At 38.1% G+C, this 27,430-nt stretch overlaps 1 protein-coding gene across 1 annotated transcript in view; it reads left to right on the plus strand.

Moving 5' to 3' along the window:
- The window catches only part of LOC134653572 (mucin-2), a 42,734-nt gene that overhangs the window by 14,418 nt on the left and 886 nt on the right, over nt 1-27,430 (plus strand). Inside the window, exon 2 of the mRNA XM_063508962.1 lies at nt 3,480-3,608. Coding sequence (XP_063365032.1) covers nt 3,480-3,608 — 129 coding nt within the window. The remainder of the gene's footprint in view (nt 1-3,479; nt 3,609-27,430) is intronic.

Here is a 27,430-nt window from a genome sequence, read left to right on the forward strand (position 1 = left end):
TTATTTTTCTCAACTTATCCTCTGGCAATATATTCATCTTATACTTATGTTATATGTGCTAGATGTCGATGAACGAGATGAAGTCAAGCAATTCACGGTATCTAACACACATTACCATATCAAATCATTCATAATATAATAGTAAAAGTAGGTGTACATGACCTGATGTCCAGTGGCGCGTGCCTCTCGCTAAGGCTGTCGAAGCGGGGTTACTCCCGACTTTCACAACAGGACTCTGCTTCGGTCTGGATTCCTTTTTCACTGCCGCTGTTATTCCAGCTACATTCCCTTTTGCGAAGACCGAGGCTTCTGGTGTTCGCAAGCGCCGTTGATCATCATGAGTCATCGTCAGCCATATTCTCCAACAACTCGGCATGAAACGTAAAAGTATCCGGTGTTACATATACCTATATACTATATCATAATACCTTATAAACTATAAAGGAATTATATGACAAAATAATGTTTAATGGTAGTTCAAATTATAAACATTCATTTATCTCAAAAACTATGCGTCGTAGCAAAAAAAAATGACTGAAAATTCAATGCCCCGTTTGCATAGTAAGCCATCTACTTATATTCCACAAATTTTAACATTAAGGATCAAAATCAAAACTCAAAATCTTCAATTAAATTGCGAGACCTGGTTATAAATCATAAATATCAATTTATCTCTGAAACTATGCGCCGTAGTGAAGAAATAATGAAAATTAAGGCACCCTTGAATACTCCAACCAACACATATCAAGACCCACGTGTTAACATATTCTGCCTAATTCCCACATGTGTGTGGGTAAGTAAGTAGCAAAGAAGTTAATAACTACAGTCACGTATCTATTTATTAAGAAGAACACGTGTACTTGATTTTGTTAACTGAACATTATTATGCCTAGCTGTCGGTGGCATGGTGGTTAAATACTTTGAATTCTCGACCAACTGACGCATATATTCTTATGATTACACATTGATATTATGTCCATTTAATTACATTTATGGGTCAAACTAACCTAAGTTTAACTGATATGCAATTATTAATAAATGATGCAGGTACTCATTTAAATTAAATAAAAATGTTACCAGTACCATATTTCTTACGTAATCCATTAGAATTTCGTATAGTTAATTAATTATCTCCAAGCTCAGAATAAGGGTCATGTTATCAGTTATCTCACTAAATCAATAAGTAATAGCAGTAGGCGTGTACTTACGTTCTGCACACTTCTGAAGTGTAAAAAATACAACACCTTGAAGATATTTATCCATTTATTTTCTTGTCTTCTTCCAATTCACAATAATCTCTTCTCTTGACAACCGCCTGCTAGCACGACTCAACAACCAAAGAGAGCTGTCCGCCAAGTGTCTTTCTTTTTATACCCAACCAATAACAGTCTTCAATTTCAAACTACCCTTAACTTTAAAAACTTATTAAGTAGGTATGCTAGGTCTTATTTCAAACTACCCGTAACTTTAAAAACGAATTAAATAGGTATGCTAAATACCAAAAACCCTACAATATGTAGGTACTTTCATTGGGTGCAAGCCGTGCAAGGACAAACCTACTCGTAGAATAATGATTTATTCATGAAATGTCCGGCTTTTGAGTTTGCTACAAACTAGAGCGTCGTATTGCGTTTCAGTGTTTACAAGAAACCTCGGGCAACCTGTCGTTGTAGACATTGTGCTTAATATGAGTACCTAGCAAATTTATTTACTATTTTGTCAGTCATACTACATATTTAGACAATATAATCAAATTTCAAGTCGAAATTTGGAATCCGTGCTTCGCTACTTGTAATTAAGATTGATATCGGTATGATTTATAACGAAATTAAGAAGCCGTATTCCCAGAAAATGATAATGCCCCAAAATAACTAAAAATATTAAAGGGTTGTCCAATCAGAATAACATAGGTATGAACTTATACGACCATTTACCTAACGAGCATTTGTAAATTATTTCCCTTTTCCCTGCCTTAGGTGAGTATGTAGGTATAAATGTAATTTTGAACTAAAATATATAATTAATGATGTTATAACCTTATCGTTTATGTATGTTCTTTTGATATGTAAAAGCAAATCGTCCGTTTAATTTTATGATAGGTATAGGTACTTAAATATATTATAACTTATGGTGATTGTATATACCTACATATAAATATACCTACATTGCTACAAACTACCTCGGATCTTGTATTCGTACCTCTAATATAGAAAAAGAACAACTTACTGCAAAAGAACACCCGAAGCTCTACCTAAATACAAAGTGCCAAATCTAGTTAGTAAATAGACCGTTAATCTTTCTTACCTACAATTACGTTTCTCTCACCTTTCCTTTTGTCCTATTCTTTTATTGAACTCAACTTATCCTGAAATTCTAAACACTTCGTGTCTTTTCATCTCAAGTTAAGAGTCTCGAAATTTGAATGAGGGAGGGATGACAAAACAAAAGCCGTACAACGCGGCGGAGCGTGACATCGTGACAATATCGTAAACATGACCCAATTAAAATAATCTCAAATCAAATCTACTACCCGAACAGCTCCTATCTCGAGCACTCATCGACCAACTTACATAAAACATAAATTCAACTCCGGATTTTATACGCGCCCGTAGCCAATATTGGAATGTCGCTATTCAGACTAGTCTAGTAGTAGATTTGTGGATATAGATTTTAGCGGGAACACAATTCAGATTAAACCACTTGTTACGGTTTTGAAGATGCTGTCACTGATTGGTGCATGCGAAATGAAGTGAAAGTCGTGCGTGAGTTGCGCGCCAATCACCAAGACCAAGACGATCGTCCAGGTCGTATCAAAACCATAACAAGTTGGTAAATCTGAATCGGGCTCCTGTTCTCTGAATCGAACAAACTTTAGTATTAACTTCGTAGATGAAGGTTGAGTGTGTTGAGGTGTCCGTGAGGGTGTTACAGGTTGCACAAAAGGGTGACCCAAAAGTTTGTTTTACGAGTTTTCTTACACGATTTTCTTGGTTTCACTTTATTTACGTAGTTTACAGGTAGGAGCTAGGTATTTAGAGTCCGTCTAAGCTAACTTTGCACCGTTTCGAACGAAATAAAAGTAAGGGTGTCTTTATGAACATCATAATTACATAGAAATGTTTACATTAATTACGATATGCGACACTTTGTCATTGCAAATGCCATGCATAGATGCTTAGCTTAATCAGACTCTAAAGAGGCATGTGTCCAGCAGTGTGAGCGGAGTTAAGTGAGGACTGAGGTTAGGGTGATGAATAAATATATAATGATGTTATAATATGGAATATAAATCGCTAATATATCATACCAATGCAATTAGGTACAGTACAGAATACAGGAATACACAAGGATAAATAATACAGGAGCACCTGTACGTATTGTGACCTCGAGTTGTACCTATTTATACTCCATCTAGTAAGTAGTTGAGGTGATCTGTGTATAAGAATGTTACCCCAATAAGCAAGAACGATTTGTTGCAGGGCTACTCCCCCGGCGACAACCTGCTGCTGCCGCTTCTGGTCGCGGCGCTCTCGTCAATCGCGCTAGTGTTGCTGCTGGCGCTCGCCGTGCGCAAACGGAAGCGCAGCCACACCGCCTCAGCGATTGGGGTATGTTTCTAAACCACTATAATGTAACCCGTAAGAGGTTATTATTTGTATCTCCTTAAATTTCACGGGATAATCCCGATCTTTTGATAGGCTTGCGTGCGAGATATACAGGGTGTCCCATAAGTGACACGTCACAGTGACACTGGAGGTAGACCATGCCAAGAGGACCCAAACCAACTTAACATGACCCCAGTAAAAGTGGCACGGTTTTCAAGTTATTGCCAAATTAAGGTTTAACCTGTATTTTATTTTCTTTGAACATTTATCAAATCAATGATATCCTTAAAAAGGGAGATAAGCATTTTGTCGGTTGATTGTATCTTTGAACATACAGCTATGTAGTTACAAAAGCAAATAACATACGCAATTTCATCTCATATTACTTGTTTCTGAATTCAATGACACTTGAAATCTTCCAGTTTTGATCGTACTACTTTTGATCTTTCATAGGCGATTTTGTAGATACTTTACCTGTAATGTACCTACTTATATTCGATCTGTGTGGCTACCACCAGTTTGGCAGTAACATAAACGCCATCGAGAACGTAATTACTTTCTATACATCTCACTCACACTAATATGCGAGTACGAGCGAGATGCATAGAAAGTAAATTACGTTCTCCATAGCGTTTATTTCAGTGCCAAACGTATAAATAACACTTGCACTGCGTATGTTATTAAAATCGTTGCTGACTTTTCTTGGTCTAACTCTACTACTGTACCTACTCGAAGACTCGAACCCTCGAAGCTATTTCAAGCAGTGTTGTCATAACATCTTAAGCGTATGAAATGTTGCCATAGGTCAAGCTGTTGCTCTCTGGCCTTCATTGTTAGCAGCCACCCACGTGGCTAAAGCCCCCCATTCACACTCCTACCTTCAGTGCCGGATTAACCCATAAGCAAAACAAGCACGTGCTTAGGGCACCACGTCTAGGGGGGCACCAAAAACGCAAAATGCATTAGCATTGCAGTCTTGGTGGAATATGTACCTAAGTACCTACAATATGAAACTTTTTGTACGTGTAGAAGTACCCATCTAATAACGAAGGGTCGTAGGAGTAAGAGTGAGAGCACGTAAGAACGTCTCCAACGTAGGCTTTTGATTTGACCATACACGGGGGCCTCCTCAAGCTCATGGCCAAAAAATCTTGCCGTCGGACTTGCGGCCAGCCGATTTTTTCGACATAATTTACCGATTTTATAGCGAATTATGCTCTTATGCACGCCAGATTTGTCGGCCAGGCCAAGTGGCTGCATAGCTGCGATCCGGCGACCTAATTGTCAGTGTTATAAGGGGCCCCGTGAAAGCCGAAAACTAAAAGCATCCTATCAAGTCGTGATTAGAAAGATTCGTTTCCAAGCCACTCTTTTGCAGTTTGGCGTTAGGTCTTATGCGAGGCCTTCTCCCTCACGCCAAAGTCGATCTTATGACGGACGGATCGGAAGCTCCGGACGTCCAGCCTTATGCGGAGCTAGGCCTTCGGCCTCGTCCAGTAAAAATGTACAATTGCCTAACGAATTGCGTTTTTTCTGTCGAAAAATTTTCGCGCTCACTACGCTCGCGCTTCAATTTCCGTGATAGAATTATGTGACGGATTGGAAATAACGTCACTCAATGTACCAAGAAAATGAAATATAATCTTGATGACCCGAGGGAGAGGGGGCACCATGGTCTAGAAATGCTTAGGGCACCAAAATATCTTAATCCGGCACTGCCTACCTTGTAGTCCGCCTCGTTGGGTAGGATTGTGTATGGGGGTTGCGGACTACGAGCCGTCCTACCGTTTAGCCCTTTGTAGGACGGCTCGTAGTCCGCAACCCCCATACACAATCCTACGCAACGTGGCGGACTACGAGGCGGACTACAAGGTAGGAGTGTGAATGGGGGGCTTAATGCAAACGTGAACCTTGTTAGGTTTTATTGAAACATGACTTACATAACATACGTAAGATACGGAATAACGTGAGAAACCGATGTTGTGATGACATATTATAACTAATGTATATACATATATTAATAGACTATTAAATGGTAAATACTTGAATACATCTTTAAAGTAAAATCTTTATTTATTTCAGTACATATTTGATATTGAGCATAAGTATTAAACAAAGAGGTTAAGCAAGTACTCGAAAAACATAAACCAAGAACAAATTATACATGGTTCCTACACTAGGCAGTGCCTGTCCCGTAGGTAGCCGACACAGTTACGAGTATTCAAACGACATGTAGCGCGTAGTTAACACAATCAGTGGGCTTAGCACGGTAGCAGTTATCACGCAATATGGTATAAAATATGTGAATAAAACGTTAGTTACCGACGATTATATCATGCATACTATGGTAGCAGACGATATATGGAGTTATCCACATTTGACAGCGGTAGATGACAGAAGACAATTTGCATAACATGGGGGTTGGATAATTTGACATATTATCCCATTTTGACAGTTCAACTTAGTTAATTTTATCTAAGTGCTTCTTAGGTGACGATAAGCCTTGTCGTGAAAGCAAAACTAGTGAATAAACCTATTACAAATACAAATTACAGGTAAATATCCGTTTTTCTATGATTATATTGAGAGTTATTAGTTACAATGTTCCGCTTTATATAATATAGTCAATATTTTATTTGCAGGGAAGTCAAATTTTATTATTCCTACTCGCGGCTGCTGTTGAAGAAACAAAGCGTCGAAAAATCTCGTGCATAGCTTTAAGAAACGCTTGCAACCCGTTTGATATGCCAGACGAAGAGTTTCGGCATATTTACAGAGTGTAAGGAGTGTGCAGTGCATTTATGTGCCGAACTTAACGCAGAGTCTCAAAACGGTGATGGATTACCAAAACACCTTAAAGGTAAAGCTTAATAAAATTGTAGTGTTTCTTTAAAGTTAATATGTATTCCATGTAAGACAGGCGTCTCAATGACAATGCTACTAAACTCTTAAATACTATCTCATATTATAATTGTAAAAATTAGTATGTTAAGATATTCTGTTGCACAATCTTATACTTACTAACAGAGGTTACTTATTTAAGCCACTTTTTACCTCAACATTCATATCCTAACCTAAAGGGGAAAGTCTACTTACCTAGGTACAAATATTACATCTATGTTCTTATTTGTTTTAGGTTTTAACAGTATTAGCTGTAATACTGGTAGCTGATGGCAACTACCAACGCGGGACTAGTCAAGATGATGGCTTGTCCATTGGCCAGACTACTGTAAGTCAATACCTTTCTCGAGCAACTTGCACACAGAAGGTAAGTTCTCTTGAGCACTGAATTAAGTACTTACTAGACATAAAAAACTGTGACGTTCCACTAGGCGTGTCTTAGTAACTTTTTTGAATAAGTATGAGTGTGGCTGTATTGTGCAATGAGATAGGTAACTATTGTTTGATAGTTATGTTAAGTAGTTACTGGGTCTAGGATACATACTGTTATTCTTCATATTCAATTATTCATTATGTGAAAAAAACTGACAATCACAATATAAATTCCTGAAAATCTACCATGTGTAATTTTAAGTGAAATTGTATATTGTGAGATAAATAAATCATATCATATCATAATCTGGGAATGCATTTAAGGTTTAACTAAGGCATCCAGTTCTAGTTCTAATGTGCTGCATTGTTGACAAACATACTTAGTCATATTTTTATTCAAAAAAAATAATACAGGCCTATTGCTTGATGACTAGCGGAATGCGCAGCAAGCAGCAACTTTGAGTCTAGGACAAAACTTAACTTTCATATTTTTGGTGTGCATCAGTAAGCGTTCATATTGCTCTTCACGAGACTCCAATGGATAATACATATATATAAAAACTAGCGGATAATATATATAAAAACCAATGGATATTATTCCCCGAAATGGTCGTTCCCGTCGATTAGTTACTAGTAGCTATATTTTGGGTGCAAATAGCCTGCACTCATGTGAAAATATTTCATTCATAGCTGCCACATGAACCTGCTGTTACTTATTTCCTTATTTTTCTTCCAGAAAACTTCTCGTGGATACAGGGGGAAATTAAGGAAGGCGCTCCCCGAGGACTTCCTAAGCATCATGCACAAAACCGGCTGTTGTTAAGAGCCCATCAACCTGCACACTAGCGCCACTGCTAAGTAATCGTGATTATTTCAATTTAACGAAATATATTTAAAAAAGGGGGCCGCTACGCATTGTATCTTGTATTAAAGTACCTTTTGAATACTCGTACATCAAACTAGTTTCTATGTTGCTGGATTCGTCAATCTATGCGTCCAAGTTAAAACGGCCGTTTTTGTTTTGAGTTTATAGATTGACGAATTCAGCAACATAGAAACTAGTTTGATATATTCACAAGGTACTTTAATACAAGATACAGTACGTAGCGGCCCCCCTTTTTTAAATATCTTTCGTTAAATTGAAATAATCATGATTATTTAGCAGTGGCGCTAGTGTGCACGTTGATGGGCTCTTGAGAATGTGCGCGTGCGAGCCAGCTTAATAAATACTTATTTCGCCTATAACCAACTATGTTTTACTATCACACAAATACCTACCTAATCTATTTACCTATTTTTCTATGGTCAATCTTCATACAAAACAGCATTCCCCGCATGTAGGTGTCGCTTATTCTTATTTTTCATTTTAGCGTACAAAATCTGTCACTGTTACTACTTATAGCTTCTAAACGTATTTAATCCGACTTTCATATATATACACTATAGTATAATTAAAGCATTTTAAGCACGTTCTTATTTAAAGACGCATTTAGTTAGTCTGTGGCGGTCAAAAGGTTAAATAAGAATATTCCTAAATGCTCTATTATGCTATAAGTCTACCTACTTTAGTAACTATAACTACGGTCAGACAGAGTTTAATACTCTAATAATTAATGTTAAATTTTAAAAAACTATGTTAAATCCATTAACAACAATGTCAATATTCTCGCGGCGTTGGCACTGTTGTCAGTCTTCTATGTTTACTAGGTAAGTTAAGAACCCGTCAACGTGCACACTAGCGCCACTGCTAAATAATCGTGATAATTTAAATTTAACGAAAGATTTTTTTAAAGGGGGCCGCTACGTATTGTATCTACATAGTATTAAAGTAACTTTTGAATACATCATGATCAAACTAGTTTTATGTTGCTGGATTCGCCGATCTATGAACTTAAAACAAAAACGGCCGTTTTAACTTTGGACGCATAGATTGAAGAATCCAGCAACATAAAAACTAGTTTGATGTATTCAAGAGGTACTTAAATGTGACGGAATCTATGAAAAGGGACCTTATTGTCGATGGCGCTAACGTCATTATTAAAGATGCTCCGATATAAATATAATGCCGCGCGATGTAAGCGCCATCGACAATAAGGTCCCTTTTCATAGATAATGCCCCAAATACAAAATACAGTACGTAGCGGCCCCCTTTTTTAAATACCTGACGTTAATTTGAAATAATAACGATTATTTAGCAGTGGCGCTAGTGTGCACGTTGATGGGCTCTTAACAATATCGGCTCTGTGCTGCTGGAGAGAATATTATAAATGGGTAAATAACACAACTATTGCCAAAAAGATAAACCAAGTTTATTTTCACATTAAATTATGGTATACAAACAAATCATTAATTGTCGTCCCCGGTGCGAAAGTGCCCATGATGCTAGCAACTTTTCAACGCTGGATTACTATGGGCAGCTTTTGCACCAGGAACGGCTCGGAGCGAGGGCCGTAATGTATAGGTATACATAGTAATGACCTGAAAAGGGAAAAAGTGTTTTGGTCTCAGACACACTCAGAGTACTCAGACAACGATATAACCGGAGAGTTAGCCACGGAAATAGGTACTTATGCAATTTATAGAGCAACGTAATCCCTCTAGTTAGTGTGCCATACTATCATTATTAATTAATCCGGTCGCCTGGCAGCAGTTCAGCGGTGGGTGTGAGAGTGGTTGGGCAACAACGGAGTTGTAAAATCAATTGAAGGTGTGCAATTTATAGAGCTCTGTGTTTGGTGTGATATTATAGCTAATTATGTATTTAATTCAAATATAACAATGCCAGGCGTTTTTGCTTTACGTATATAATCCACTCGTACTTTTCGCAATCGTACTTTTTGTACTCTGTCACAGAATAAATAATAGTACTACTCTGTTCGATTACGCCTAGGTATGTGTTAAGAAAAAGTAGAAGACATATACAACTATGCGTGAAGCAATTGTGAGTCAGGTGGAATTTGCTCATGGTCTTCCTGCAGGCGCTCAAGTGGTTTGTGTACTTTCATCACCTGACACTACTATTCCCCCAAATAAAACGCCTGGCATTGTTATATTTGAATTAAATATATAATTAGCTATGATATCATTTTACAACCCCTTTGTTGCCCATCCACTCACACACCCACCGCTGAACTGCTGCCATGCTGGATTAATTAATAATGATAGTATGGCCCACTAACTAGAGGGATTTCGTTGCTCTATAAATTGCATAAGTACCTATTTCCGTGGCTAGCTCTTAGACTAATATATATAATATACAAATACTTAAATACATAGAAAACATCCATGACTCGGGAACAAATATCTGTGCTCATCACACAAATTAATGCCCTTACCGGGATTCGAACCAGGACCGCGGCTTCACAGGCAGGGTGACTACCCATTAGACCAGACCGGTCGTCAAAACATATATATGTACTTACATAAGAGAATTTGGGACGTTAGCCGCGTACCCTGCCTCGTTTCCAGCCTTGGCCACCGGTGGACTTGATCACTTTATCTTTAGTGTATGACATATATTTCAATTTATAAGAACTGAAACAAACTACTAATGATGTCGCGGGGTAAACTATAAAAATACTAACGCGTTGGCCACATTGCGCGACTGGCTCCGGCTAAGGCAGGGAAGGCTAGATGGGAACGAAAGGTCCGATCGCTGTGTCTCGCTACAACCTATGGTTGTCGCCTTAGCCGAAGCCAGTCGAGCAATGTCATGGCCAAGCCGTAAGGCTAAAGGCTTCGTCACACAGGCGCGTTTTCCGGGCGGGGCGTTAGCGGGGCGCGCCGCTTTTACATATAAAACGCTCACGCCCCGCCCGGGAAACGCGCCTGTGTGACGGAAACTTAAGCGTATGCTGAGACGCAGGCGACGTAGGTCACGCAGCGCAGCACAGAGCGATTTTTGTAAAGTAAGAACGTCTTATAGAACGTCCTTTAGGTACGCACACTCCAGAGTAAGGACGTTCCATACTTTACAAAATCTGCTCTGTGCTGCGCTGCATGAACTGCGTCGCCTGCGTCTCATAATACGCTTAGCCTAGTGGCATTATTCATAAAAGTGTTACTGCCCTGAATTAGCTATGAATCGTTTGTCTTTATCTGTCATTTTGACTTAGATAAAGATAAGATAAAAGATAGTTTATTCAAGTAGGCATAATTACAATGCGCTTATGAACGTCAAATAAAGCTAGGTAGACCGGCTCCCTTATGTATTTGAAAGAAAGGGATAAAAAATTATTTAACTAAATCAGGTCCGTAAAGTTTTATGAATAAGGTGGTAAGTACATATCTTGTCAAATAAAAATGATATTTTTGATAAAAGTTTTTATTGCCGACTATAAAGGCCCCTGTACACAATGGGCCATCGCCGGCCAAACCAAGGGACGCAGCCATGCGGTAGAATGAGATAGCAATATCACTTGCTCCCTCTAACGCATAAATGCGTCCCCCAGAATGGCGCATTGTGTACTGGGGCCTTAACAGGCAATTAATACCTACTCATAAAAACAATTTCTAAGAAACCCAAACACAAATTAGGTTGCTTTATATATATCAAAGAGTTTCTTTGCCCACATCCTGCGTCCATCATCAGATATTCGGTGGTACCATAATATTGCGTTATCAGTTATCACCCAACTTAAATAATGTATATTAAGTTTTAGCTCAATCGAATAAAGAGACGTGGGGTCTAATTTATCTTGTAATATGTACTTGATACATACATTGCAACTTAAAGGTTTGTTAGAAAAAACCTTTTAAATACCACTGTAATAGTTTCACCTACATATGCTTAACAAATAAACACTTTTACTATTGACTTCGAAATGCATGGACGTGCCTGCTGAGAAGTGTGTTCCAGGCAGAAAGTCAGAACTTTTTTTTGGCGCACTCTCTCGTTCTATAGCTAAATATTATGACTATCCCTTTTCTAAATAAGTCATTAAATAATTGAGGCTGCAGATTTTAGTTAATTTCTATCGTGTCCTCGATAACTTGAGTGTCCTCCAATATGTTATGACTGAAACAGAAACAAATAGATTAGATGAGGTCATGATTCTATAGTGGCGCAGGCTAGTACAGAGGTTCATTTGCAAATTATAAGAAATTAATGTCATTTTTAGAAAGCTGTCGTTTTTAAGTCAGGGGGATTTTATAGTTTCATTGGTCCGATTTCGTTCCGACTGAAAATAAATTAAATTTTGTTCCAGTAACTATTAATCCGTTATTTAAAGCATTTTTGTTATTATTATTTTATTAAAGAGTACCTATTATGTATTAAAGTGTAGTCTATGCCACCTGCGGCATAAAAACATACCAATGAACATCTTATTCAACAATATTTGTCTCAGTAGTTAAGCTTTTATGCTAGGGTAATACACGACACAAACATACCCACACACATACATACATACCTACATACATAGGCTGCTAAAATCATAATTCTTCCCATTGTCACGTATACAATCAAACCACTTAGGGTATTGCAAATGAAAACATTTAAAATAAGAGTACCTACTTAAATCTTTCAATTAAACTGCTGGCAATACACACTAGGCTATGCCTGCGCAGTTTAGCATGTACACTGTACAGTTCAACTGCACAGGTAAAGCCGGTTTGGAAACTGCAGTCGAATGCCTTTTTACCTGTGCAGTTAGACTGTACATAAAAATTAAATATTAATAATATTTTATCCTTATGTCTTAGATTCATGGCACAAAGTGTGGTGGTGTTTTTCTTTTGTCAATACACTTGAATTCTTACATACAAAACCAGCTTCTACAATATTCAGACAGGGTAAAAAAACAATTTTGAAAGTGAGGTCTACGGGTTCCAAAGTTTTTAATTGTTGTTACAATCATTATGACCTTTTTCTGCAGTGTGAAAAAAATGTCAATTGGTAGTTTAGTAGTGTATCTTTCAATGTTGTTAACTCTAGTTTACCAAAAACAAGTATAACAAACTAGAACTTTCTAGTTAGGTAATTAATCTACAGTTGGATCAACTTTTACAACATCCATTGTTGCCATGACAACTTCATGCAATTATAGTAGTCATAGAACAGTTTTTAACAAACTTTTGTCACTTAGTAGAACATAGTCATAGTAGAAGATCAGTGTCAATAGTTTTAAATGGCACAATAAACTCTTCATGATTTTAGTTTAAGAAAGGTGTACTTACATCTCCAATCCTTGATTCTTCTGGATCCATTTTAGACAAGCCAGTTCTCCCGGTAATTGGTTGAGTTACCGCTCACTGCTAGCGGAGCCTGGGTTGCTGCCACATTGATTTTTCTAACTTTGCAGCTCAATTAACGACAAGTCTGACAATAAAAATAGAATTTATAGATAATTGACACATTTAACAGCTAAATTGTATTCAGTGATGACTTGATGACCCTACCTGCAACGGTAGTTAGAAACTGGATTTGGGCTAATATCAACAAGATAAACAACAAACATTAACACATTAACTGCCAGCGACTCACTAGGGGAGTTCACTGTTCGTAGGCGCTTTTTGCTACATACGGTTTTTCCCGTGTTATCGGCTACACTCGTAGCGCGTAGCTCGCGCTGGCACTGAATGTTTTAAGTAATGCTAAGTTATGGATGTTTCTTGTGTCCATACTACAAACTTTGCTTAGTTTTAGATGAGGTTGATCTGTATTAATTATTAGCATAGTACTTACCGACTTCCATGCCTGCTGCCACTGATGCCACTGATCTGTACGGATCGTGCTCTCATAGAACTTGTATGCAGCACTGCACTTATCTCTGGCTTCCGAGAGGCTCATGGTCCTCCCTGTACTCCCTGTAGGCGAACAGGGGATGCTGAGTTATATATTTTGCTAGCATTTTCTTCTGGGTCAAAGAATCGACTGAAAAACATATTCATGACAAAATCAGTTATGATCAAACGAATTATAACTTTTTCTGTAAATAAATTATTGGTTTTTAGAGAAACTTACATTATGCGTGGCATTTTCTTTAGATTTCACAGCAAATCAGTATTTTTCTTCAACTTGGTTTGTATTCTGATATTTTCACTGATCACGCGCGTACGCGATGCTTGTCAATGTCAAATTATTGTCAATTGACTCAATTGTCAAACACGATTATCCGTGCATGTTATAATGTAGGTCAATTTGTATAAAGCTGTCACTCATTTAAACACTTTTCAATTTGGAAGTGTAGTAATAAAATTGACTATTCATGTTCAAACTATGTCCGACACACGTCCGACATATGAATAAGGGCAGCCATTGAATAGATTTTTCATAAGCTCTACGCATAGACAGTCGTGGTCACTATCGTATGATAGTCGATAACTTTATTCAATATCGACGTGGTAGGCTTATCGTAGCTCGGGGCCATGCTCAGCGATATGACAAATTTACCAATAACGTTAGAAGACAACGTATCATACCACGTGCAATATGATACGCCCGTGCTAAGCCCGCGGCTTAGATTATTGCAGCGGGCTTAGCACGGGCGTATCATATTGCACGTGGTATGATACGTTGTCTTCTAACGTTATTGGTAAATTTGTCATATCGCTGAGCATGGCCCCGAGCTACGATAAGCCTACCACGTCGATATTGAATAAAGTTATCGACTATCATACGATAGTGACCACGACTGTCTATGCGTAGAGCTTATGAAAAATCTATTCAATGGCTGCCCTTATTCATATGTCGGACGTGTGTCGGACATAGTTTGAACATGAATAGTCAATTTTATTACTACACTTCCAAATTGAAAAGTGTTTAAATGAGTGACAGCTTTATACAAATTGACCTACATTATAACATGCACGGATAATCGTGTTTGACAATTGAGTCAATTGACAATAATTTGACATTGACAAGCATCGCGTACGCGCGTGATCAGTGAAAATATCAGAATACAAACCAAGTTGAAGAAAAATACTGATTTGCTGTGAAATCTAAAGAAAATGCCACGCATAATGTAAGTTTACTGTACTGTGTACTCTAAAAACCAATAATTTATTTACAGAAAAAGTTATAATTCGTTTGATCATAACTGATTTTGTCATGAATATGTTTTTCAGTCGATTCTTTGACGCAGAAGAAAATGCTAGCAAAATATATAACTCAGCATCCCCTGTTCGCCTACAGGGAGTACAGGGAGGACCATGAGCCTCTCGGAAGCCAGAGATAAGTGCAGTGCTGCATACAAGTTCTATGAGAGCACGATCCGTACAGATCAGTGGCATCAGTGGCAGCAGGCATGGAAGTCGGTAAGTACTATGCTAATAATTAATACAGATCAACCTCATCTCAAACTAAGCAAAGTTTGTAGTATGGACACAAGAAACATCCATAACTTAGCATTACTTAAAACATTCAGTGCCAGCGCGAGCTACGCGCTACGAGTGTAGCCGATAACACGGGAAAAACCGTATGTAGCAAAAAGCGCCTACGAACAGTGAACTCCCCTAGTGAGTCGCTGGCAGTTAATGTGTTAATGTTTGTTGTTTATCTTGTTGATATTAGCCCAAATCCAGTTTCTAACTACCGTTGCAGGTAGGGTCATCAAGTCATCACTGAATACAATTTAGCTGTTAAATGTGTCAATTATCTATAAATTCTATTTTTATTGTCAGACTTGTCGTTAATTGAGCTGCAAAGTTAGAAAAATCAATGTGGCAGCAACCCAGGCTCCGCTAGCAGTGAGCGGTAACTCAACCAATTACCGGGAGAACTGGCTTGTCTAAAATGGATCCAGAAGAATCAAGGATTGGAGATGTAAGTACACCTTTCTTAAACTAAAATCATGAAGAGTTTATTGTGCCATTTAAAACTATTGACACTGATCTTCTACTATGACTATGTTCTACTAAGTGACAAAAGTTTGTTAAAAACTGTTCTATGACTACTATAATTGCATGAAGTTGTCATGGCAACAATGGATGTTGTAAAAGTTGATCCAACTGTAGATTAATTACCTAACTAGAAAGTTCTAGTTTGTTATACTTGTTTTTGGTAAACTAGAGTTAACAACATTGAAAGATACACTACTAAACTACCAATTGACATTTTTTTCACACTGCAGAAAAAGGTCATAATGATTGTAACAACAATTAAAAACTTTGGAACCCGTAGACCTCACTTTCAAAATTGTTTTTTTACCCTGTCTGAATATTGTAGAAGCTGGTTTTGTATGTAAGAATTCAAGTGTATTGACAAAAGAAAAACACCACCACACTTTGTGCCATGAATCTAAGACAGAAGGATAAAATATTATTAATATTTAATTTTTATGTACAGTCTAACTGCACAGGTAAAAAGGCATTCGACTGCAGTTTCCAAACCGGCTTTACCTGTGCAGTTGAACTGTACAGTGTACATGCTAAACTGCGCAGGCATAGCCTAGTGTGTATTGCCAGCAGTTTAATTGAAAGATTTAAGTAGGTACTCTTATTTTAAATGTTTTCATTTGCAATACCCTAAGTGGTTTGATTGTATACGTGACAATGGGAAGAATTATGATTTTAGCAGCCTATGTATGTAGGTATGTATGTATGTGTGTGGGTATGTTTGTGTCGTGTATTACCCTAGCATAAAAGCTTAACTACTGAGACAAATATTGTTGAATAAGATGTTCATTGGTATGTTTTTATGCCGCAGGTGGCATAGACTACACTTTAATACATAATAGGTACTCTTTAATAAAATAATAATAACAAAAATGCTTTAAATAACGGATTAATAGTTACTGGAACAAAATTTAATTTATTTTCAGTCGAAACGAAATCGGACCAATGAAACTATAAAATCCCCCTGACTTAAAAACGACAGCTTTCTAAAAATGACATTAATTTCTTATAATTTGCAAATGAACCTCTGTACTAGCCTGCGCCACTATAGAATCATGACCTCATCTAATCTATTTGTTTCTGTTTCAGTCATAACATATTGGAGGACACTCAAGTTATCGAGGACACGATAGAAATTAACTAAAATCTGCAGCCTCAATTATTTAATGACTTATTTAGAAAAGGGATAGTCATAATATTTAGCTATAGAACGAGAGAGTGCGCCAAAAAAAAGTTCTGACTTTCTGCCTGGAACACACTTCTCAGCAGGCACGTCCATGCATTTCGAAGTCAATAGTAAAAGTGTTTATTTGTTAAGCATATGTAGGTGAAACTATTACAGTGGTATTTAAAAGGTTTTTTCTAACAAACCTTTAAGTTGCAATGTATGTATCAAGTACATATTACAAGATAAATTAGACCCCACGTCTCTTTATTCGATTGAGCTAAAACTTAATATACATTATTTAAGTTGGGTGATAACTGATAACGCAATATTATGGTACCACCGAATATCTGATGATGGACGCAGGATGTGGGCAAAGAAACTCTTTGATATATATAAAGCAACCAAATTTGTGTTTGGCTTTCTTAGAAATTGTTTTTATGAGTAGGTATTAATTGCCTGTTAAGGCCCCAGTACACAATGCGCCATTCTGGGGGACGCATTTATGCGTTAGAGGGAGCAAGTGATATTGCTATCTCATTCTACCGCATGGCTGCGTCCCTTGGTTTGGCCGGCGATGGCCCATTGTGTACAGGGGCCTTTATAGTCGGCAATAAAAACTTTTATCAAAAATATCATTTTTATTTGACAAGATATGTACTTACCACCTTATTCATAAAACTTTACGGACCTGATTTAGTTAAATAATTTTTTATCCCTTTCTTTCAAATACATAAGGGAGCCGGTCTACCTAGCTTTATTTGACGTTCATAAGCGCATTGTAATTATGCCTACTTGAATAAACTATCTTTTATCTTATCTTTATCTAAGTCAAAATGACAGATAAAGACAAACGATTCATAGCTAATTCAGGGCAGTAACACTTTTATGAATAATGCCACTAGGCTAAGCGTATTATGAGACGCAGGCGACGCAGTTCATGCAGCGCAGCACAGAGCAGATTTTGTAAAGTATGGAACGTCCTTACTCTGGAGTGTGCGTACCTAAAGGACGTTCTATACTTTACAAAAATCGCTCTGTGCTGCGCTGCGTGACCTACGTCGCCTGCGTCTCAGCATACGCTTAAGTTTCCGTCACACAGGCGCGTTTCCCGGGCGGGGCGTGAACGTTTTATATGTAAAAGCGGCGCGCCCCGCTAACGCCCCGCCCGGAAAACGCGCCTGTGTGACGAAGCCTTTAGCCTTACGGCTTGGCCATGACATTGCTCGACTGGCTTCGGCTAAGGCGACAACCATAGGTTGTAGCGAGACACAGCGATCGGACCTTTCGTTCCCATCTAGCCTTCCCTGCCTTAGCCGGAGCCAGTCGCGCAATGTGGCCAACGCGTTAGTATTTTTATAGTTTACCCCGCGACATCATTAGTAGTTTGTTTCAGTTCTTATAAATTGAAATATATGTCATACACTAAAGATAAAGTGATCAAGTCCACCGGTGGCCAAGGCTGGAAACGAGGCAGGGTACGCGGCTAACGTCCCAAATTCTCTTATGTAAGTACATATATATGTTTTGACGACCGGTCTGGTCTAATGGGTAGTCACCCTGCCTGTGAAGCCGCGGTCCTGGTTCGAATCCCGGTAAGGGCATTAATTTGTGTGATGAGCACAGATATTTGTTCCCGAGTCATGGATGTTTTCTATGTATTTAAGTATTTGTATATTATATATATTAGTCTAAGAGCTAGCCACGGAAATAGGTACTTATGCAATTTATAGAGCAACGAAATCCCTCTAGTTAGTGGGCCATACTATCATTATTAATTAATCCAGCATGGCAGCAGTTCAGCGGTGGGTGTGTGAGTGGATGGGCAACAAAGGGGTTGTAAAATGATATCATAGCGAATTATATATTTAATTCAAATATAACAATGCCAGGCGTTTTATTTGGGGGAATAGTAGTGTCAGGTGATGAAAGTACACAAACCACTTGAGCGCCTGCAGGAAGACCATGAGCAAATTCCACCTGACTCACAATTGCTTCACGCATAGTTGTATATGTCTTCTACTTTTCCTTAACACATACCTAGGCGTAATCGAACAGAGTAGTACTATTATTTATTCTGTGACAGAGTACAAAAAGTACGATTGCGAAAAGTACGAGTGGATTATATACGTAAAGCAAAAACGCCTGGCATTGTTATATTTGAATTAAATACATAATTAGCTATAATATCACACCAAACACAGAGCTCTATAAATTGCACACCTTCAATTGATTTTACAACTCCGTTGTTGCCCAACCACTCTCACACCCACCGCTGAACTGCTGCCAGGCGACCGGATTAATTAATAATGTTAGTATGGCACACTAACTAGAGGGATTACGTTGCTCTATAAATTGCATAAGTACCTATTTCCGTGGCTAACTCTCCGGTTATATCGTTGTCTGAGTACTCTGAGTGTGTCTGAGACCAAAACACTTTTTCCCTTTTCAGGTCATTACTATGTATACCTATACATTACGGCCCTCGCTCCGAGCCGTTCCTGGTGCAAAAGCTGCCCATAGTAATCCAGCGTTGAAAAGTTGCTAGCATCATGGGCACTTTCGCACCAGGGACGACAATTAATGATTTGTTTGTATACCATAATTTAATGTGAAAATAAACTTGGTTTATCTTTTTGGCAATAGTTGTGTTATTTACCCATTTATAATATTCTCTCCAGCAGCACAGAGCCGATATTGTTAACAGCCCATCAACGTGCACACTAGCGCCACTGCTAAATAATCGTGATTATTTCAAATTAACGTCAGGTATTTAAAAAAGGGGGCCGCTACGTACTGTATTTTGTATTTGGGGCATTATCTATGAAAAGGGACCTTATTGTCGATGGCGCTTACATCGCGCGGCATTATATTTATATCGGAGCATCTTTAATAATGACGTAAGCGCCATCGACAATAAGGTCCCTTTTCATAGATTCCGTCACATTTAAGTACCTCTTGAATACATCAAACTAGTTTTTATGTTGCTGGATTCTTCAATCTATGCGTCCAAAGTTAAAACGGCCGTTTTTGTTAGATCGGCGAATCCAGCAACATAAAACTAGTTTGATGTATTCAAAAGTTACTTTAATACTATGTAGATACAATACGTAGCGGCCCCCTTTAAAAAAATCTTTCGTTAAATTTAAATTATCACGATTATTTAGCAGTGGCGCTAGTGTGCACGTTGACGGGCTCTTAACTTACCTAGTAAACATAGAAGACTGACAACAGTGCCAACGCCGCGAGAATATTGACATTGTTGTTAATGGATTTAACATAGTTTTTTAAAATTTAACATTAATTATTAGAGTATTAAACTCTGTCTGACCGTAGTTATAGTTACTAAAGTAGGTAGACTTATAGCATAATAGAGCATTTAGGAATATTCTTATTTAACCTTTTGACCGCCACAGACTAACTAGATGCGTCTTTAAATAAGAACGTGCTTAAAATGCTTTAATTATACTATAGTGTATATATATGAAAGTCGGATTAAATACGTTTAGAAGCTATAAGTAGTAACAGTGACAGATTTTGTACGCTAAAATGAAAAATAAGAATAAGCGACACCTACATGCGGGGAATGCTGTTTTGTATGAAGATTGACCATAGAAAAATAGGTAAATAGATTAGGTAGGTATTTGTGTGATAGTAAAACATAGTTGGTTATAGGCGAAATAAGTATTTATTAAGCTGGCTCGCACGCGCACATTCTCAAGAGCCCATCAACGTGCACACTAGCGCCACTGCTAAATAATCATGATTATTTCAATTTAACGAAAGATATTTAAAAAAGGGGGGCCGCTACGTACTGTATCTTGTATTAAAGTACCTTGTGAATATATCAAACTAGTTTCTATGTTGCTGAATTCGTCAATCTATAAACTCAAAACAAAAACGGCCGTTTTAACTTGGACGCATAGATTGACGAATCCAGCAACATAGAAACTAGTTTGATGTACGAGTATTCAAAAGGTACTTTAATACAAGATACAATGCGTAGCGGCCCCCTTTTTTAAATATATTTCGTTAAATTGAAATAATCACGATTACTTAGCAGTGGCGCTAGTGTGCAGGTTGATGGGCTCTTAACAACAGCCGGTTTTGTGCATGATGCTTAGGAAGTCCTCGGGGAGCGCCTTCCTTAATTTCCCCCTGTATCCACGAGAAGTTTTCTGGAAGAAAAATAAGGAAATAAGTAACAGCAGGTTCATGTGGCAGCTATGAATGAAATATTTTCACATGAGTGCAGGCTATTTGCACCCAAAATATAGCTACTAGTAACTAATCGACGGGAACGACCATTTCGGGGAATAATATCCATTGGTTTTTATATATATTATCCGCTAGTTTTTATATATATGTATTATCCATTGGAGTCTCGTGAAGAGCAATATGAACGCTTACTGATGCACACCAAAAATATGAAAGTTAAGTTTTGTCCTAGACTCGAGGTTGCTGCTTGCTGCGCATTCCGCTAGTCATCAAGCAATAGGCCTGTATTATTTTTTTTGAATAAAAATATGACTAAGTATGTTTGTCAACAATGCAGCACATTAGAACTAGAACTGGATGCCTTAGTTAAACCTTAAATGCATTCCCAGATTATGATATGATATGATATGATTTATTTATCTCACAATATACAATTTCACTTAAAATTACACATGGTAGATTTTCAGGAATTTATATTGTGATTGTCAGTTTTTTTCACATAATGAATAATTGAATATGAAGAATAACAATATGTATCCTAGACCCAGTAACTACTTAACATAACTATCAAACAATAGTTACCTATCTCATTGCACAATACAGCCACACTCATACTTATTCAAAAAAGTTACTAAGACACGCCTAGTGGAACGTCACAGTTTTTTATGTCTAGTAAGTACTTAATTCAGTGCTCAAGAGAACTTACCTTCTGTGTGCAAGTTGCTCGAGAAAGGTATTGACTTACAGTAGTCTGGCCAATGGACAAGCCATCATCTTGACTAGTCCCGCGTTGGTAGTTGCCATCAGCTACCAGTATTACAGCTAATACTGTTAAAACCTAAAACAAATAAGAACATAGATGTAATATTTGTACCTAGGTAAGTAGACTTTCCCCTTTAGGTTAGGATATGAATGTTGAGGTAAAAAGTGGCTTAAATAAGTAACCTCTGTTAGTAAGTATAAGATTGTGCAACAGAATATCTTAACATACTAATTTTTACAATTATAATATGAGATAGTATTTAAGAGTTTAGTAGCATTGTCATTGAGACGCCTGTCTTACATGGAATACATATTAACTTTAAAGAAACACTACAATTTTATTAAGCTTTACCTTTAAGGTGTTTTGGTAATCCATCACCGTTTTGAGACTCTGCGTTAAGTTCGGCACATAAATGCACTGCACACTCCTTACACTCTGTAAATATGCCGAAACTCTTTGTCTGGCATATCAAACGGGTTGCAAGCGTTTCTTAAAGCTATGCACGAGATTTTTCGACGCTTTGTTTCTTCAACAGCAGCCGCGAGTAGGAATAATAAAATTTGACTTCCCTGCAAATAAAATATTGACTATATTATATAAAGCGGAACATTGTAACTAATAACTCTCAATATAATCATAGAAAAACGGATATTTACCTGTAATTTGTATTTGTAATAGGTTTATTCACTAGTTTTGCTTTCACGACAAGGCTTATCGTCACCTAAGAAGCACTTAGATAAAATTAACTAAGTTGAACTGTCAAAATGGGATAATATGTCAAATTATCCAACCCCCATGTTATGCAAATTGTCTTCTGTCATCTACCGCTGTCAAATGTGGATAACTCCATATATCGTCTGCTACCATAGTATGCATGATAAAATCGTCGGTAACTAACGTTTTATTCACATATTTTATACCATATTGCGTGATAACTGCTACCGTGCTAAGCCCACAGGTCATACTTATTAAAACGAAACTTATTTAAAAAATTACAAATAATATTAATATAATCTATGAAGTTAAATATTTATTTACATTTTGAGCTTACTAAGGTGTAGCGAAATGCAGGTGTGTAAGTGCGTGTGTGTGCAAGTGAAGGGGGCGAGTTTGTTTGTATGTATGTTATGTTTGTGTATAGGTGAATAAACTAGTCCATGTGTTTATGCTAGGTATTTCTTCTATCTCCTCGTAAGATAGCGTATTTAGCCATGTTTTGAGTTTGCGTTTTAGTTCTGCGATTGAACAATCTTTAAAACTAACGGTTGCACTAACTTTGTTGTAGATGTACGGTTGGAGATATACTATAAATGTTTTAGCGAATGCTGTTTTAACTGTTGGAATGGGAATTTTATACTTTCGTTTTTGCATCATAGCCGAGAGATCTGGCGATTCAAGAACTCTAGCGTGTTCGTTCATCACTACCCGCATAATAAACAAACTACGAACGTTCAGTACCTCCAAATCCCCATACACTTGCTTCGTTGGGTACAAGACTGGCTTCTTAAGAATAACTTTTAGTACAGCACGTTGAGCTCTTTCTAACATAATCATAGCTGTTTTAGCCGCCCCACCCCAAGCAGTTATGCAATAAGACAAAATCGGTTGGCAGATACTAACATAAACAGTGCTAAGAAGCTTTTTATCAGCGGAATTGCGCAGGTTCTTAAATATATATATTAATTTACGTATACGATTGGCAGTGAGTTGTATGTGTTGTTGAAAGTCAAGCTTTTCGTCAAATGTAACGCCAAGATATTTTACCGTTTTAGTCCGACTGATATGTTCACAAGTGCAGTTTGGAATTTGCGACCCGAAGGGGTTGCATCTATGTATCACGATATTTGGCAAGCTAGTAGGCGCGGAAGCTTTAGATTTATGAAAGCATACAAACTTAGACTTGTCAACATTTAATGTAAGTAGGTTATGCTGAAGCCCTTTGGCCACCACTGCCATTCCCTTCTCGGCGGAATTGACAACTTTACTCCACGTGTCTTCATGAAATAGAATGGCAGTGTCATCCGCGTAACATATGACGTCTGCACGATCAATGTTTGCATTAGCTATGTCATTCACGTATAAAATGAAGAGTGTGGGGCCCAAGATACTGCCTTGCGGGACACCAAAATCTAGCTCTACCGCGCCGCTCACATCTTTGCCTATCTTTATTCTCTGGGTACGACCGGTCAAATAACTCTGAAACCAGCTTAGAGCGTTACCCCTAACCCCACAGAGCTCCAGCTTTTTTAACAGTATAGGGACAGAAACAGTGTCAAACGCCTTCGCGAGGTCCAAGAATACTCCCAAGCAGGCCTTACCGTCATCTAAGTATCTTGAGATGAGCTTGGTCATGAGCTCCACAGCATCAGCAGTCGACCTCTTTGCTCGGAATCCATATTGGCATTCAGAAAGGATATTATTTTTTTCTAAGTAATTCACTAAGCGCCTGTTCACCACTTTCTCTAAGAGTTTAGAAAAGGCTCCCAGCAAAGAGATCGGTCTGTAGTTGCTAGGATTAGATTTAGGACCGGATTTGTGGATAGGAACAACAGCAGAAACCTTCCATTCTTCAGGAAAAACTCCTTCAGATAGGCTGAGATTAAAAATATGAGTGAGAGGTACCGCTATTATACTCTTAAGAACCTTAAGTAAGCGGTTAGTTACCCCGTCAATGCCTGGTGCACTGTCTGGTTTTAAACCGTTGATGAGGGATTCTACTTCAGCTACGTCGGTAGGATACAGGAATATAGATTGAGCAGATGATACCCGGACTGAGGTCTTACTAGCTAAATTTTCCTGCGTGCTATTGAGAGACGTTAATATATTACCAGCAAGACAACGGCCCACACTTGAGAAGTATTCATTGCATTGGTCTTGCTTTAGTAAAAAATAATTAATTTATAGGAACTTATAATGGTAAAAAATTGATTTAACCTAGGTTTAATTCGTAGCCGAATTGAATTGTTTACCCGTGGTCTCCACGATTCTCGAGACCTTTTCTTATATGTACCTCTATAAGTATTTACGAACGCGATGAGGTTGAGGTTTTAGTAGCATGGTCGCATTTTTATCATTTATCACCATGCCAGTCACGTTCTAACAACTATGTAAGTGCGAAAGTGACGGGCATAGTGATAGTCGATAAAAATGGAACCGTGCTGAGCCCGCTGATACCATATTATTGCGTCATCGTCAAAATTACAGAAGTCTACTTTTCAGTTCAATCAGACACCGGCAAGTAGTTCAAATCAAATAAACAAAAACTACAGAGTGAAGCTATAATTTGTCAAGCCATTTCCGTCAGTAAAAAAGCGGCAAATTTCAAAAAAGTAGGCCCGAAGCGTTATCGTTCATAGAAAATTAGAATTTCGCGTCTTTTTTTCTACTGACAAAGTTATTTATAGGTAAGTAAAAACTTTTATAAATGAAAATATCCTGAGGGTTGATTTCAGAAACTCCACAGAGGATTGAAGAACAAACTCGCGTACCTAGATTATTGTACTTAGATTTATTGTACCTACTTGAAATATCCTAGACAACTAAATGAATAATTTACCTTAATATAAAAGCCCGCCGGCTCAAACGGATGGTAGAATCCTTCTTACATCCTTTGGGATAAGAACCTGACAAAGGATCAGAAACTTGCTTATTATATTGATTCGTATTGTTCGACCAATAAACAAATAGGTACTATAGCTACCAACATCATATAGATAGATTAGGAGGCTCTGCATGAACCTTATTAGGTACCTACTTACATAAGTAGGTAGTACAAACCTACCTACCTACAAAGTGACCAGTGAGAAAGCGTCGTCATAGCTGTTATTAGGTTTAGTTAAGAGTTAAATAGGTAGGAGGATAAGATAAGGAAACTACACAATTTAAAGTGGAAATGACGCAACTACAGCTCTTACAAAAATGTGATCTACTGTACCCCACTTTTCGCTTTTTACTAGCTCACCTATCCATAGTTGTGGCGGCAGCCGTGACACGTCCAGTCCAGTGTAGATATGAGCGCCGATAGGCAGTTAGCCGGCGGCGGCGCGCCGGTCAAAATTGGTCGGCGGCGGCGGCGAATCGGCGGCGTGGCCTTGAAACACCTTCGATGAATGAAAAAAGAATTCAAACCAAAATTTTACCGAAAAAACATGTTTTTTCTGTAGGAAAGTTATGAAATAAATGCATTTTTTATTTTCAATGATAATTTATTGAATAATGGTACGAAAAAAAAATGATATCGTATAAACTGTGGATAGGCGGTATCGCGCGGCATCAGAGGCGGTCTTAATCTTGGTGAGGCTCTGGCCGTAAGATCTTAGCGAGGCCCTTATCTTTTGAGCTAAGTTAAAAATTGCGAAATGACTGTATCAGGGAAACGTCTTGTCGACAGTCCAAAGAAAATCGAGCTCCGTCATTAACCAATATCGATTCAACAAAACCGATTTATGTCAAAAAGTGAGGCCCAACGCCGAGCTCCATGTAACACCGAAGACTTGATTTCGACGCCTCCCAATGCGAGGCCAGAGGATGAGCTGCAGGTAAGCATACAGCCAAGAATCGAACGCCAAGTGTAAGCTTGGCTGACGGCCGAACGCCTGGAGCGCCGATTGCGGCGCGCTTCTGTGCAAGGCCGAGCTGCAAGAGAGCAGAGCGAGGGCGCAGGCCGATAAAGACTGAAGCCATAGTGTTAAAGATCTGGAGCTTTCCTGCGGGCGCATTCGTGCGACGCCAAAGGCCGAGCTGCAATGGAGCTAAGATCGGATAAGGACCAATGCTCAAGCGTTTTAAAACAGGCCGAAAGTTGAGCTCCAAACAGGGCCAAAAACATGCAGGTTCAGATAGCGGCTTAATTCCATGCGAGCGATGCAAGGCCAAAGATTGAGCTGCGAGAGAGCAAAGCTTGAAATTTAAACAGTGGCCAAGTTTAATTGAGACCGGATTCCGACGCCCTTCCGTGCGAAGCCAACGGCCGGACATTTGGACGTGGAAACGCTTAATATCTCAAAATTAACCCCCTTTTATGCCTTTTAAAGACTTTTAACCATGCTTGCAATGGTTAAATTCGCGGTAAATGACGGATGGTTAGCTGGCAAAATTAGTTAAGCATTGGATCGGTTAATCGGTAATCCAAAGATGTGGGTTCGAGTCTCACGTTAGCCAGAGTTGATCACAGTTAATTTTTTAATTGTGATTGACATATGTAGAATAGAATAGAATAGAATAGAAATAATTTTATTCGTGAGCACAAACACAAAATAGAAACAGATATAACAGAGATATAACAAGAGATGACAAGAGATATAACAGAGAATAAAAGGATAAAGTGCCACGAAATGGTCTCATCTCAGCATGTTGCTGGCGACTTCCAGCGCTGATCTTCCGATGAGACCATCCGGTGAAACAATCACGACAGGTAACATGAATACAAAACAAAATTAATATATAACATACAAAAGACAAAGATAGCAAAAAGATAAAAATACATTACAATAAATTACTATGTACAATGTTGGGTTGGGTATGTGTAGTGTATATTATATACAATCTATAAATTGTAATGTGGAACGTTCC

This window comes from Cydia amplana, chromosome 13 (assembly GCF_948474715.1).
Source record: "Cydia amplana chromosome 13, ilCydAmpl1.1, whole genome shotgun sequence".
Classification (NCBI taxonomy): domain Eukaryota; kingdom Metazoa; phylum Arthropoda; class Insecta; order Lepidoptera; family Tortricidae; genus Cydia; species Cydia amplana.